This window comes from Lonchura striata, chromosome W, assembly GCF_050655825.1.
Source record: "Lonchura striata isolate lonStrDom1 chromosome W, ASM5065582v1, whole genome shotgun sequence".
Lineage (NCBI taxonomy): Eukaryota > Metazoa > Chordata > Aves > Passeriformes > Estrildidae > Lonchura > Lonchura striata.
In genome coordinates, this window is record NC_140743.1 from 12,708,448 (window position 1) to 12,721,854 (window position 13,407).

At 48.9% G+C, this 13,407-nt stretch overlaps 1 protein-coding gene and 1 pseudogene across 1 annotated transcript; one reads left to right on the forward strand and one right to left on the reverse strand.

Moving 5' to 3' along the window:
* The first annotated feature begins 1,662 nt into the window (after positions 1-1,662).
* LOC146763067 (uncharacterized) lies at positions 1,663-3,472 on the forward strand. The gene has a single exon (XM_085571105.1). It carries the CDS (start codon positions 1,664-1,666, stop codon positions 3,062-3,064), a length of 1,401 nt encoding a protein of 466 aa, XP_085427231.1. The 5' UTR covers position 1,663; the 3' UTR covers positions 3,065-3,472.
* Positions 3,473-12,011: 8,539 nt separating this feature from the next.
* The window catches only part of LOC146763068 (uncharacterized), a 286,861-nt pseudogene continuing 285,465 nt past the window's right edge, over positions 12,012-13,407 (reverse strand).

The window sequence follows — 13,407 nt, forward strand, 5'->3', positions numbered from 1 at the left end:
TTTAGACAGTTACCCTGGACAGATTTCCATTCATTACCCTAAACATAAAATATTCAAAGACACGTTCTATTTGGCCCCAAAGTCATTCAAAAATAAAACACCTATTAAAGGTGCTCTCACGGTGTTCACCGATGGGTCGGGAAAATCCCACAAATCGGTGATCACTTGGAAGGACCCGGAGAGTCAGAAGTGGGAGTCTGACATCCAACTGGTTGAGGGTTCCCCCCAGATCGCAGAACTTGCTGCGGTCGTGAGAGCATTCAAAAAATTTCAGCAACCTTTCAATCTGGTAACAGATTCGGCTTATGTTGCCGGGGTAGCAGAACGGGCAGAACACGCCCTGCTCAAAGAAGTTCAAAACAAACAGTTATTCGATTTGCTCACGGAATTAATCTGGCTGATCTCCCACCGAGAGCAACTCTATTATATTATGCACGTCCGGGCTCACACAGACCTGCCAGGAGCTATTGCAGAGGGGAACCGGATGGCCGACCTCCTTGCAATGGCATCTCATTACTCTGCACCTGCACTTTCATTAACCTTACCAGACATCTTTGCACAGGCAAGGCTCAGCCATGCGTTTTTCCATCAAAATGCACCTGCCCTTGCCCGACAATTTAAAATATCAAAAGAACAAGCCAAAGCCATACTAGCCACATGCCCAAGCTGCCAGTCCTTCGCCCTTCCACCGCTGCCAACGGGGATAAACCCCCGAGGGTTGGCAGCATTGGAGCTGTGGCAAACAGACATCACTCACTATAATCCTTTTGGCCGCCTGAAATACCTGCATGTGTCCATAGACACATTTTCTGGGGCCGTGTTCGCGTCACTCCACACTGGTGAAAAAACAAAAGATATCATCAAACATCTATTCATGGCATTTGCCACATTAGGAGTCCCAAAAGCCATCAAAACGGACAATGGGCCTGGATTCACCTCGACAAGATTCGCACAATTTCTACAACAATGGGGAATTGCCCATTCCACCGGCATTCCCCATAACCCCACAGGACAGGCAATAGTGGAACGCTCCCACAAAGAGTTAAAAAGGCTGCTAGAACAACAACACGATTCGGCTCTGGCCATGACACCAGTTGAAAGATTATGCAAGGCACTTTATGTTCTTAATTTCTTAAATTGTTCTGACCGAGAGCCGAATCCCCCTGCACTCAGACACTTTTGCAATAACACCAGGGCAGTTTTGAAAGAGCGTCCGCCAGTCCTCATCAGAGACCCAGAATCAAAAATCATCTCAGGGCCGTACCCTCTGATAACGTGGGGGAGAGGGTACGCTTGTGTTTCCACAGCCCAGGGTCCCAAATGGATTCCTGGAAAATACGTCAAACCGTACCTGGAGAGCACTACCACGGACCCCCCAGCGAAGAGCAACCCAGCGACCCCATCACAATCACCACCAGATAATGCAGTGGCGTGGCGACGGAGAAAAAAGAAGAGGACCGGAAGACCACCCAACATCGTCTCCCGGGTCCTCATCACAAGGACATACCTACCTCTGCAAGACTTAACAACTTCCGCCACCCCATCCCCTCCTGTGCCGTTCCCCCTACCCTCATACCTAACCCGTCATCCCTTTACCCCTCCGTCCTGAAATTTATTTTTATTTTAACCCAAAAGGGGGAGCTGGGGGAGGGGAGGGAACCAAATGTATGTTGGTAACATTGTTTTGTTTAATTTTAGTACTAGGATGGCTGCCAGAACATCATTCACCCAAAAGAAACAACAGAAGATGTCCCACTGCGCCCAGCTGGTTGCAGCCACGCTTTCCATCCTCCTGTGGCTGCATGTAGCAGATGGCTGGGTGGTACCACAGCCGAAAGAAAACGTCTGGATCACGCTGGCAAAGTCCTTGCAGCAGGATAACCTATGTCTGGCCATGGGCAACGTGGACAATCCCCTGTCCACTTGCCTGGTAGGGGTCCCCTTGGTAGCTGATGATTGGCCGGTATCCAATTCCGACCTGCTCCGAACCACGGGTAGGAGGCCTAACCCGGTCGATACTTGGGATGAGTGGACCAAAATTTTGCCCAACAGCAAAGAGGAACCCCAAGAATTGGACTTACTGGGGTCCTCCACAGCTAGATATTGTGTCAAATTCTATTATAGGAGGCCAAGTCAAAATTGGCACGGAATTGACTTGGCCAAAAACACATACCGGAAAGATGTAACACCTATCAGTAAAAAATATAACAGCCAAACCTGGTGCAATTATACTAGCCAGGTGATTTCGGTTTCATCCACTCATCCCAAGACATTGCCCAGGGGGATGTTTCTTATCTGTGGGGACAGAGTATGGTCGGGAATTCCATCTCGGCTCCAGGGAGGCCCATGCAGCCTTGGCAAGCTTGCTACCCTCACTCCAAACAAAACTCAAATTCTAGATTGGAAAAAAGAAAGACAATTGGCACGCACCAAAAGATCATATGCTCAATTCGACGAAAATTGTGACTCCGAAATTTACGATTGGGGAAAAACAAAGAGGGTCGCTGTATCCATCTTTTTACCATGGTATGCAGCAGCTAAGGCCCTCGGTGAGCTTTCTCACCTAGAGTGTTGGATAAGTAAGCATGCCAACGCCTCGTCTGCCGCCCTCTCCGATCTTCTGGCAGACCAGCAAACCACCAGACAAGCCACATTACAAAACAGAGCGGCTATTGATTTCCTGCTGCTCGCCCATGGCCACAGCTGCGAGGACTTCGAAGGATTGTGTTGCTTCAATTTAACATCACGGAGCACTTCCATCCAAGCCAACATCCAGCGGATCCGGACCGAAGTACAGGACATCAAAACGGAAACTTCGGCTGTGGACCCCGTCCACAAACTATTGATGCAGTGGGGCATTCCCGGGTGGGCAGCCTCCATTTTAAAAGGACTCTTTTGGATTTTCATAATTATCCTTCTGATTTCAGTTGCCTTAACCATCTTCAAAAAGACGCTTACCAAGACTTTGGCAAATATTTATTTAATTAACAAGAACGGGGGAGATGTGGGAGGGGACTTGGGAAACTGTCCCCCCGAATTACCCTGGGAGGTGACAGGTGTGTAGTTCCCTGCCTCCCCTGTTATCAATCAGTATGTCTGTCATCCCTTGGTGCTAGAAAATTCTTTGTTCTTTATACCTCCATTGGTTCCTTCCCTGAAACCGCTCTTTCCCTTTACCCTCATTGGTTATAACCCTGCCACTCGACCCTGACTCTGCCCCCGAAGCCTTCCCTCACTGAACGCTTCATGCCTGGACCCTCCCTCTCTTGTCCCCGTTATAATCCCGATTCCGCCCCCTGTTCGGCGCTCTCAGAGCGAGCTCCCTCCCGGAGTGGTTGTTTTCCCTTCGCTCCCTGAATTGCTGTTCCTCAATAAACGCTCCTGGAAAAAAGCCGCCTGTGAGCCGTCCCGCCTTCATAGAGGAAGATTTCATTACGCTATCCGGCTTCCGAGGACTCGGCTCTCTGACAAGCAGAGTGGTCAGAGACCCAGAAGCCTCACCCTGTGACTCTGATCAGATAAGTGTCCCTTCCTTCCTGCTCTGATGGGGTTGGCAGAGAGCCAGAAAGCCCTACCTGTCCAGAGCCTAGATAAGGCCATGACCCTTCCTGTGTGCTCTCTCTTCCCCCTCATCTCATGGAATAAAGAAGCTGGACAACCACATTGGGGATAGAGCCTCTTTTGAATCTCTGTCCATCTCCTGACGTTCCTCCCCTCAAAGCCTCGTATCTCTGGGCTAGCCTAGTAATTTGGAGGCTGAGAGGGGTAGAAGCATCAGATGTTTTGATGGGAAGGTGGACACGTGAAATCACACCCTGCTAACACTCGCAGGTGAGCCCTGGCCTGCATGATGAGCTGGGCCATCAGTTCCTGTGGCCTGGTTATGCTTTTGTACAGTCTGTGTCTAAGGAGCACACACTCTATTATTAAGAACGGGCCCCATTGGACCTTGTCCCACTGAAATATCATCCCATAGAGGTGTGGCAACTTACCCAGCACTATGAAGTAGAAAGGCAAACCCAGTTGACAACGGTGGGCCTGCCTGCTCACGATGGTGGTCTGGACCTTCTCGAGCACTGTTCTGGCCTCCTGGGTCAGGACCCTCAGGGAATCTAAACCATCATTCCTCTCCCTTTCTGTTAACAGGTCAAAGAGGGGGAACAGATCCCTCGTGGTGAGCCCCAGCCAGGGCCTGATTCAGTTTAAGGACCCACACAGGCGTTGGGGTCATTCAGGATCCTCGGGTTTTTATCTATCTTTATCTGCTGGGGCCTAACAGTTCTGTTGTTAATTTCTAGGCCCAGATACTTCCAGGGCGGCAGTAGCTGTACCTTTTATTTTGCAGCTCAAATCCTGCCACCGACAAAGCTGCAACAGTGTCTTCTAATGCCTTTTGTAGGGCACAAACAAACACATCATCCATGTAATGGCAGAAAATACAGGCTGTCCACTTGGCACGCATCAGGGACAGAAGTCTGGCAACATACCACTGGCAGATGGTAGGGGAGCATTTGAGGCCCTGAGGCAGTACTCTCCAGTGGTAGCACTTCATGGAACCCTCTCTGTTGATGGAGGGCACAGAGAACGCAAAGCGTGGTGCATCGGCAGGATGTAGGGGAATTTGGAAAAAGCAGTCTTTTATGTCAATAACAGCCAGATTGTAAATTTTGGGCAGCATAGAAGGGGATAGCATACCTGGTTGGAGGTACCCCATGTCCTCGATAACATAATTTATTTTTCTCAGGTCATGGAGGAGGCACCACCTATCCTTCCCGGGCTTTTTAATAACAAAAACTGGGGAGTTCCAGGGGCTGTTAGTATCTACAATATGACTTTTAGCTAATTCCTCCTTCACAAGCTTTGTGAGCACCTTTAATTTCTTCTCGCTCAGCAGCCACTGCTCTACCCAGACTGGTGAATCCGTGAGCCAATTTAGTTTCTGGGTGGGGTGCTCTTCAGTGACTGCAACTAAAAACCCTGGGGGGCTGGAAGTTCTAATTTGGCCCCCCACTGGGACATGGTGTCTCTCCCCCACAACGTAAATTTGCTGTTAATCACAAACAAACATACTGAGGTCAATTGTCCATTCAGTCCCGTAATGTGCACTATGCTTTTACATTGTTTTGCTAATTGAGGCCCGACTACTCCTACAACTGGTGTTACAATGCTTTGCAACTCCCATTGTGATGGCCATTTCTGCGGTGGGATGACCGTCACGTCTGCTCCGGTGTCCATCATTCCCTGGAGCTGTATTGAATGCCCCTCGCCCTTAAGGCTGCACCATACGAGGGGCTTTTCCTCTCCCAAACTCTTGCTGAAAAAAACTGAGAGTTACAGATCATCACACAGGACATGAGGGATGGGAATTGCTTGTGCAATGATCTGGCCTCTCAGTAGGAAGAGGGGAGGGTGGACACAGCATGCCATGAGATAGAAAACCCTCGGGTCAAGTGTGGAGATCCCAGGAGGAATCTCTATCTCAAGTGGAGTGCGCTTTGTGTCCCCGACAATGAGGTACCTACAGTTCAGGAGGTCTTCTCTCTATCGGGTTTGGCAGTGGCAGATGTGCAATCGAAGCTCTGCATCTGCTATAAAGAAATGCCAGTCCTGAGAAGAAAAATGGGCAGGGTTAGTGAGTCAAAGCTGATAAGATTCTGTCTTGTCAGTCGTTGAGAGGCAGCAGCTTACTGATGGCACTAAATGATGGATCACAGCTCCTCATACAGTTCCGCGACCTACCTCAATTTTGTCTACACGCGGGGTAGGTCCACACTCCCCTTTTAGTTTTTTTGAAATGTGGGGTTCTCCTCCCCCCCGCCCCTGCAACCCCTGGAGGTGCATTCCCCAAAAAATGGACAAAGTGGCCCTCCTGATGGCAGTGGAAGCACCGGCACCTAGATGGAAACTGCCTTGGAGCTGAGTTCCTTGGAGGTGCGGCAGCCAGGGAGACCACTTTGTCTCGAGGATTCTTTGGTATCTCTTCTGCCACAAGCTGTGCTTTCTGTGTGCATTCCTCTATTATTTGGTTGAGGGTTGGTGGTGGTGAGACAGGCAAAGATAGGATGATTCTTTTGCAAACTTTATTTGAATTCATGGAGGTGATTTCCAGGACGAGCTGGTCCTGGAGTTCCAGCCCCTCCACACACTTCTCCACAGCTGCCCTCACATGGTCCACAAAGTCTATAAAAGGCTCAGCAACAGATTGTTTAATTGCTGCATATGATGGCATTGGCTCCTTGGTGGGCATGGCCAGGAACGCGCACTCTGCCGCATCCCTGGTCATGTCCAGCACTGCTCTTGGAATTCCCCTAGCCTGCAGCAGCACTTCGCTCCAGTATCCCTCACCAATAAGGTGGTTTAAAGTGATTGGTTCCTCTACAAAGTCAAGGCCATATGGGCCCTCCAAGAAACCCGGGAGGAGATCCCCTGCCAATCTCCTCCACTTCCTTTCCCATAATTTGTATTCTGATGGGGGGAGCAGGCAAATAAACAGGTGCTTAAGGTCTGCAGGGACCAATGTTTTTAATGTAAAAGTTGCTCATAAAATGCTCCTGAAACAAGGACTTTTGGGGCCAAAATCTCATTGAGTCTTGCAGAGCTCTTTTATATCCTCGTAGGAGAGGGGTTCCCATCTAGGGTTTCCACCTCCTGGGCTATAGGAGACTGGGGCTAAGAACGGCTGATCTATTACACGAGCCCATTCCTGCTCCCCCCTCCCCCCCCCAGCCCCCATGGGACCATGGGAACCTGAAGGTGGGGCATGGGAAACAGGAGGAGGGCAGTCCAAACCTGGAGGCTTAGGGGGAGAGCCGACAGACACCTCCGTTGACTGAGAGAGCTGGGCCGATGGTGGGGCATGGGAAACTGAGGAGGACCAAAGGGAAAGCCCGCAGGAGGAGGAAGAGAGGGAGGGGGAGCGACACAATTTCCAGAAGGGGCTGCACATACATCAGCAGGGAAAGAGGAGGGATTTGAGGCAATGGCAGGAAAGGGAACAAAGGGGTTGGGGGAGGGAGAGCCGCCCGCGACCATTTCGCGTTGGTACCGCAGTGGTGCCTCTCCGGCGGGACAAAGTGCCCTGGGTTGTAAGATAAGCTTATATTCTATTTGCCATCTGTTGGAGGTTGGGCAGGTTTATTATCTCTTCCAAGAACGATAGTTTGCTCTGAAGAGGTAATGGTTTGTTAATGGGCCATTGACTGACTCACTGCAGGGCTGGTAACGTAACACCATCCCATTGTGAGCTGCTCCACCCAGAGGGGGAAGCCAAGCACTCTTTTATAATATAAAGTGGTACCTTTTTGGGGGACAGAGCATCTCTCTCTTTGCGGGATTTCCCAGAGAAGCAGCTCCTTCGGCAGGACTCCCGAGAGAAGCGGCTGGAGCGCGGTGAGGCGGCGGCGGTGGAGGAGCTCGGAGGCGGCCCCGGCGTAGAGGAAGACCGGCCCAACTGCCACCAGATCTTCAGAGAAAACTATACCCTTCTAAAGATCACCACTTCAGATGCAATTCATCAGCCACTGCAAGAGGAGCAGCTATCATTTCAACCGGACTGCTACCAACACACCGAATCCTCAGGTTGTGGACTTTATCACTAGTTTTGTTTGTACCAATTGCATTTGCCTTTTTAAATTGTTATCTAGTATTCTCCTAGTAAAGAATTATTACTCCCATTCCCATATCTTTGCCTGAGAGCCTTTTAATTTAAAAATCCTGGTAATTCGGAGGGAGGGGGTTTACCTTCTCCATTGCACAGGAGGCTTTTACCCTCCTTCACAGACTCCTGTCTTGTCAAACCTAGACACTGCCAAAGGCTCCAGGACAGACCATGGTTCCCGGCTGCAGAGTAGAGCACTTTCTTCACATCTGGTCCCATCCTGACTGGGCCAGTGGCTACTGCATGAGTGATTTCCTACTTGATATAGGTGAAGGCCTGTTGCTGTTCAGGGCCCCAGTGGAAATCGTTCTTCTTGCAGGTGACCAGGTAGAGAGGGTTCACAATCTGGCTGTACTCGGGAATGTGCATTCTCCAAAAGCCTATGGCACCTAGGAAAGCTTGTGTCTCTTTCTTGTTGGTAGGTGGAGACATGGCGGTGATCTTGTAGATTACTTAATTTGGGATCTGACAACGTCCATCTTGTCACTTGACTCCTAGAAACTGAATTTCTTGAGCTGGTCACTTAACCTTGCTTCGCTTAATGACAAAACCAGCTTTCAGCAGAATCTGGATAATCTTCTCTCCTTTTTCGCAAACTTCCCCTGCTGTGCTCCCCCACACAATGATGTCATCAATATACTGTAGATGTTGGGGAGCATCGCCCATTTCCAGTGCGGTATGGATCAGTCCATGGAAGATGGTGGAACTGTGCTTTCACCCTTGGGGCAGTCGTTTCCAGGTGTACTGCACTCCCCTCCAGGTAAAGGCAAAGTGAGGCCCGCATTCAACTGCCAAAGGAATGAAGAAGAAGGCATTGGCAATATCAATGGTCACGTACCACTTTGCTGCCTTGGACTCCAGCTCATACTGAAGTTCCAACATGTCTGGCATGGCAGTGCTCAGTGGTGGTGTAACTTCATTCAGGCCACGGTAATCCACTGTCAGTCTCCATTCTCCACTGGACTTATGCACTGGCCATATAGGGCTGTTGAAAGGTGAACGAGACTTGCTGACCACCCCTTGGCTCTCCAGTTTGCGAATCATCTCATGGATGGGAATCACAGAGTCTCTGTTGGTACGATATTTACAACGGTGTACTGTTGCTGTGGCAATTGGTCCCTGCTGTTCTTCAACTCTTAGCAGTCCCAAGGCAGAGGGGTTGTCTGAGAGACCAGGTAAGGTATTCAGTTTCCTGATGTCTTCTGTCTCTACAGCAGCTATCCTGAAAGCCCAGTGATGTCCTTTTGAGTCTTTGAAATATCCATTTCTGAGATAGTCTATGCCAAGGATGCATGGGGCCTCTGGGCCAGACACGATGGGGTGTTTCTGCCAACCGTTCCCAGTTGTCCTGGTTTAGGACAAATTTGGGAGAAAACGTCTGGAATGAGCCCCCAGAAATCAAACACCCACGGGCCCTCCCTCTCCCCCCCACCTGGTTTGGGAAGAATTTCTTTGGAGGGAAGTGGAAAAAACCTGTTTATTTAACAGGCAACACACTCCCCACTTCCCATCACAAAAAATGAACAACACCAGGTGACAAAAACTCTTTCACCACTCTGAAGAGATGACAAATTCAGAAAGTCTCTCCTGGGAGTGGTCGCCCAGTTATCGGTGTCTGGCACTGGGGATAGCTGCTGCAGATCACAAAAGGCAGGCTCTTGGTGTTTCTTGGTGTTTCCCAGGTCCCAGTCCAGAGCCGGTTCAAATGGTATTCTGGAAAGGGAAAGAAAAACAGTCCAGGGAAAAAATTGGACTGCTGAGCTAAACTAACTAATAAACAAAAGCAAAAGCAAAAGCAAGGGCAAAAGCAAAAAAAGCAGGAGCAAGAGCAAAGAGAAAGCAAGCAAGCCAGCAAGCAAGCAAGCAAGCAAGACCTAGCCTCTCCTAGGCACAGACCATGGGGGGCAGGTGAGCCGGCTGATAACAAGACAAAACAAACCTTTACTTTTCGGAGCTAGTCCCGAAGGCACAGAACATAATATCAAGCATAAACAGAACACAAGACTGGGGATACAAGCACCATAATGTCACCCTACTACATCAGTTAAACTCAATTCGGCCTCCAATTCAGTCAGCTGCAGGGATTCTCCTGTTACCCCAGAAATAGAAATGGATTCTGTTCCTACATACCTTGATGGCATCAGGGTACATCAGGCACCGGTGTCAACCAAAGCCATATATTTTTGTGGGTCAGATGTGCCAGGCCATTGAATCCACACAGTCCAATAGACCCGATTGTCCCTGTCCTCTACCTGGCTAGAGGCAGGGCCCCTCTATTCTTGATCATGGTTCACATTGCTCTCTTCCTGTAAATAGGTTCCTGAGGTTCCTTCAAGAGGATCAGTCATATCATCATTCCTATATTGTCTGTAATTCTGTGTGTAAGAGACTGGAGCAGCATTGATTCCAGATGAGTTTCTTGTGTTAAGTGTTCATTTTTTAATTCATGTACCCAGGCTGCTAAGGAGGAGGTGGATTTTCCATCCCACTTCCTCATGTCTTCTCCATGCTCCTGAAGAAAAAAACAGAGGTTACCTCATGGAGTGTATCTTCTTTCCTTGGCTGGGGGATGTCGGCTCTTAACGGCAGAGACTCTTGTTGGTTCTGATGAGATGTGGTAGACTTCTTCCTCAAGTTCCTTTTTTAGTTTCTGATGGCTCTCTTCAATCAAGCCCCGGACTTGCTCATCTAACCTTGTTTCCACCGATGAGACATGGGTACGAAATGGGGCAGTGACAGTATCCTCGTAAATTCTTAGTTTATTGACCAGGACGCCCACCCTATCCTCTCCTTCACTCCATTGCAGTGTTGCCAGGTAACGGGAGTACATCTCTGGTCCAAGCCGTGCAAATCTCAACCACATTTGTGATGTGCACTGGACACAATCTGGATTTTTAGGAAATCTCTAATCTTCTGAGAAAATTATCTCTAACACAGCCAATTTCCTTAGTGTCATGGTTTGACACTGAAAAAGAATTTTTTCTCGGAAGGAAGAGGTCAATTTGGATATTGACCAATTGAAGGTAGACACGCCTCTGAAAACACAGAGGGGTTAAAAGCAGAATTCCCAGGGGAACTCGCTCTCTTTGGTTCCAGTCAGTGTGTAGTGCAGACTGTCCCCTGCCCGGCCCGTGCCTGGGTGGGGGAGGGGAAGGCCCATGGCCTGACTGAGGTAGGCTAAAGGGTGGAGGGGACTGGAACCCCCCCCCTGCAGATGGAAGGATGGAGAAAATCTGGGATGTCTCCATTCCCCCCCCCCCAGAGTCTCTCTCTCTCTCTCTCTCTCTCGACAGCAGCAGTTTTGTCAGCAGTTCACCACGGGGAAGGAGAAGAGCAGGGGGGGGCCACAAGGTGCCCAGCTGGCCGTGGGAGCCGGAGCCTGGGCATTGAGCCATCCTTGGGAGTCGGGACTTTTAACCCTTCCTTGATAAATGAAAGCTTTGTGAAATTTATCTCGTCCTCGGTTTCAAAGAGAGGAAGAGAGGCAGCTTGGACCCTGGGATGTTGGAAAGAGAAATTCTAGGTGGGAGGAGATGATGGAGTGGCTTTTGGCTGGACTTTTTCTTGGTAGTCACAGACTGAACCAACTTTCTCCTCCAAGAGAGACTGTATTTTAGGAGGATGCTGGTGAGCCAAAGAGACCATGCTTCAGCTTGGAAAAGACAGAAGTGGAGTGAACAGAGAAAAAGTTAGGGGGTTTGTGGTGGTGCCCCCTGTCTTCAGAGAAGGAGAAGAGAAGAAGATCTCTGTTCTTGGACCCTCAGCCCCAGGGGAAAATGGGAGGGACTGTGGTCCCAAAAATGAAAAACTGAACTGTTGTTTTTTCCCCTCTTGGCAGGGCATCCTTGAAAGGAAAAAATCCTAAAAGCAGTCTGTCCATCCATGCATTGGTGGTGAGAGCACTGTGCATGGAGAGGGCCACCATGGCAAACGTTTTCTCCGGGCGGTGCCATGAGTGACATGGAAACACAGGATGTGGCAGCTGTGTTCCTTGGGGGGGTCTGTGGCACAGGAGAGACTCCTTTTTCCCTTGATGGACCGAGTATCCATTGTCTGGAGTGTGAAAACTGATTGGGGTCCAGATTGTGTCTCGCTGTGGTTTGTTGGAGTTGGGTGGTGGGAGGAGTAATGCTTTGGAACGTTTTAATTTTGAATTTTGTGTGTGTTTTTTCTTTCTTTTTCCTTTTATAGTAGTATAGTAGTAGTAGCTTAATAATTTTTTTTTTTTTCCTTCTTACTAAGCTTGGGCTTGCTTTGCTCTGTTCTCAATTTCATTTCACAGCATTCAATTGAGAGATTGCATTTTCATGGGGGCACTGGCATTGTGCCAGTGCCAAACCATGACACTTAGGCATCAGATACCTTGTTCCATTGTGCTCCATTTGCCTTGGTGCACCTGGAGGTCTTCTTTACAAAGGTATCTGTCCCTCACGCTTGTGAGCAGTCACTGCCAAAGGCTGAGAGTCTCTTGGGTTCTCCCAATCACCTGGTCAATGACCACATCCTGGGACAGCGATCCCAGTTGCCTGGCCCCACTTCCATCCAGAATGGTCATTGGCTGCAGCGTCCCAGATGTGGAGCAGTCAGGTCAAGATGAACTTGTTTGTCTGGCAGGTGAATTCCCTCCACAGGTCATGCATCTCACCCAGGGATAGAGAGCAAGTGATTATTTCTGGCTCTGTCTCCTCTGCTGGGTGCAAAGGTCCTGCCTCATCCTCATCAGTCACTATACGGACTGATTTGCTTTTTGATTTCTTCTTCTGAACAGGGGCAACAGCTACTGGTGCAGGCTGTTCTGCTTCGGTGAGCTTGTGTTATGATGCTGACGGGGCTTTTGGTTCCTTCCTCCTCTGTGACAGTCTGCGTAGATATGTATGCTGTTGTTTTGCACTTGGTTCTTTTCTCCTCTGTGGCATTCTGTGCGGACACGGATGCTGTTGCTCTGTTTCTCGTTTCCTCTTCCTCAAGAAGACTCTGCATCACACTATGTAGTGTTTTGTTTCTAAGCATGTGTCAGACTGTGCAGAGAAGACAAAGCAGAACTAACAACAACACTGTGCTGTCCTTGGCATCCAGAGGGAACTCAACATTTTCAGCAACTGCAGTGTCAAGCCTGAAATGTTGGAAAAAATATTTTTTTACCCCTCCCCCAAGGGCTGGGTGCGATTGTTGAGGCCCCAGATGTAGAAGCCTAGATTAGGACAAGTAAACAGAATTGAATACATACTCTGAATCATATTCATTGCCTCGGAGGTTATAATGCAATAGATATAATAGACCAATAAAGCAATTCTCATACCATACCCTGGACTACACAGGAGCATTACAATTGCCAGATAATTCCTCATGTGCAGGAAAATATAGAGAATTAGGTATAAGACCCATGTAAGCTTGTTAAGCATAATAGTGAATAGGTACCTTCTACAATACAAAATTGTAATTCCGATTTTTCTCAGTACCTTGCAACTTCACGTTGGGTGGCAAAATTATATTCTGGTTTGAAAGCAAAACCAGTGAGAGACTCCAAGTCAGAAATACAATTTATTAGGAAAAGGAAAAAAGAAAACAAAATACATGCAATAATGCAAAAAGAAAAGCCACTGACAGAGTCAGAATACAACCTGACACCCTTTTGGTCAGGGTGTTGGTAGCAGTTCAAATTGGAATGGCTGCAGTCCTCCTGGAGTGGCAGATGTGGTTCTGTCGGAGCAGTGATCCTGTAGAAGGGTGTAGTCTTCTTTTGAAGATCC

Coding starts and splice junctions, on each gene's coding strand:
- LOC146763067 (XM_085571105.1), top strand. CDS start 1,664: ATGTATGTTGGTAACATTGTTTTGTTTAATTTTAGTACTAGGATGGCT.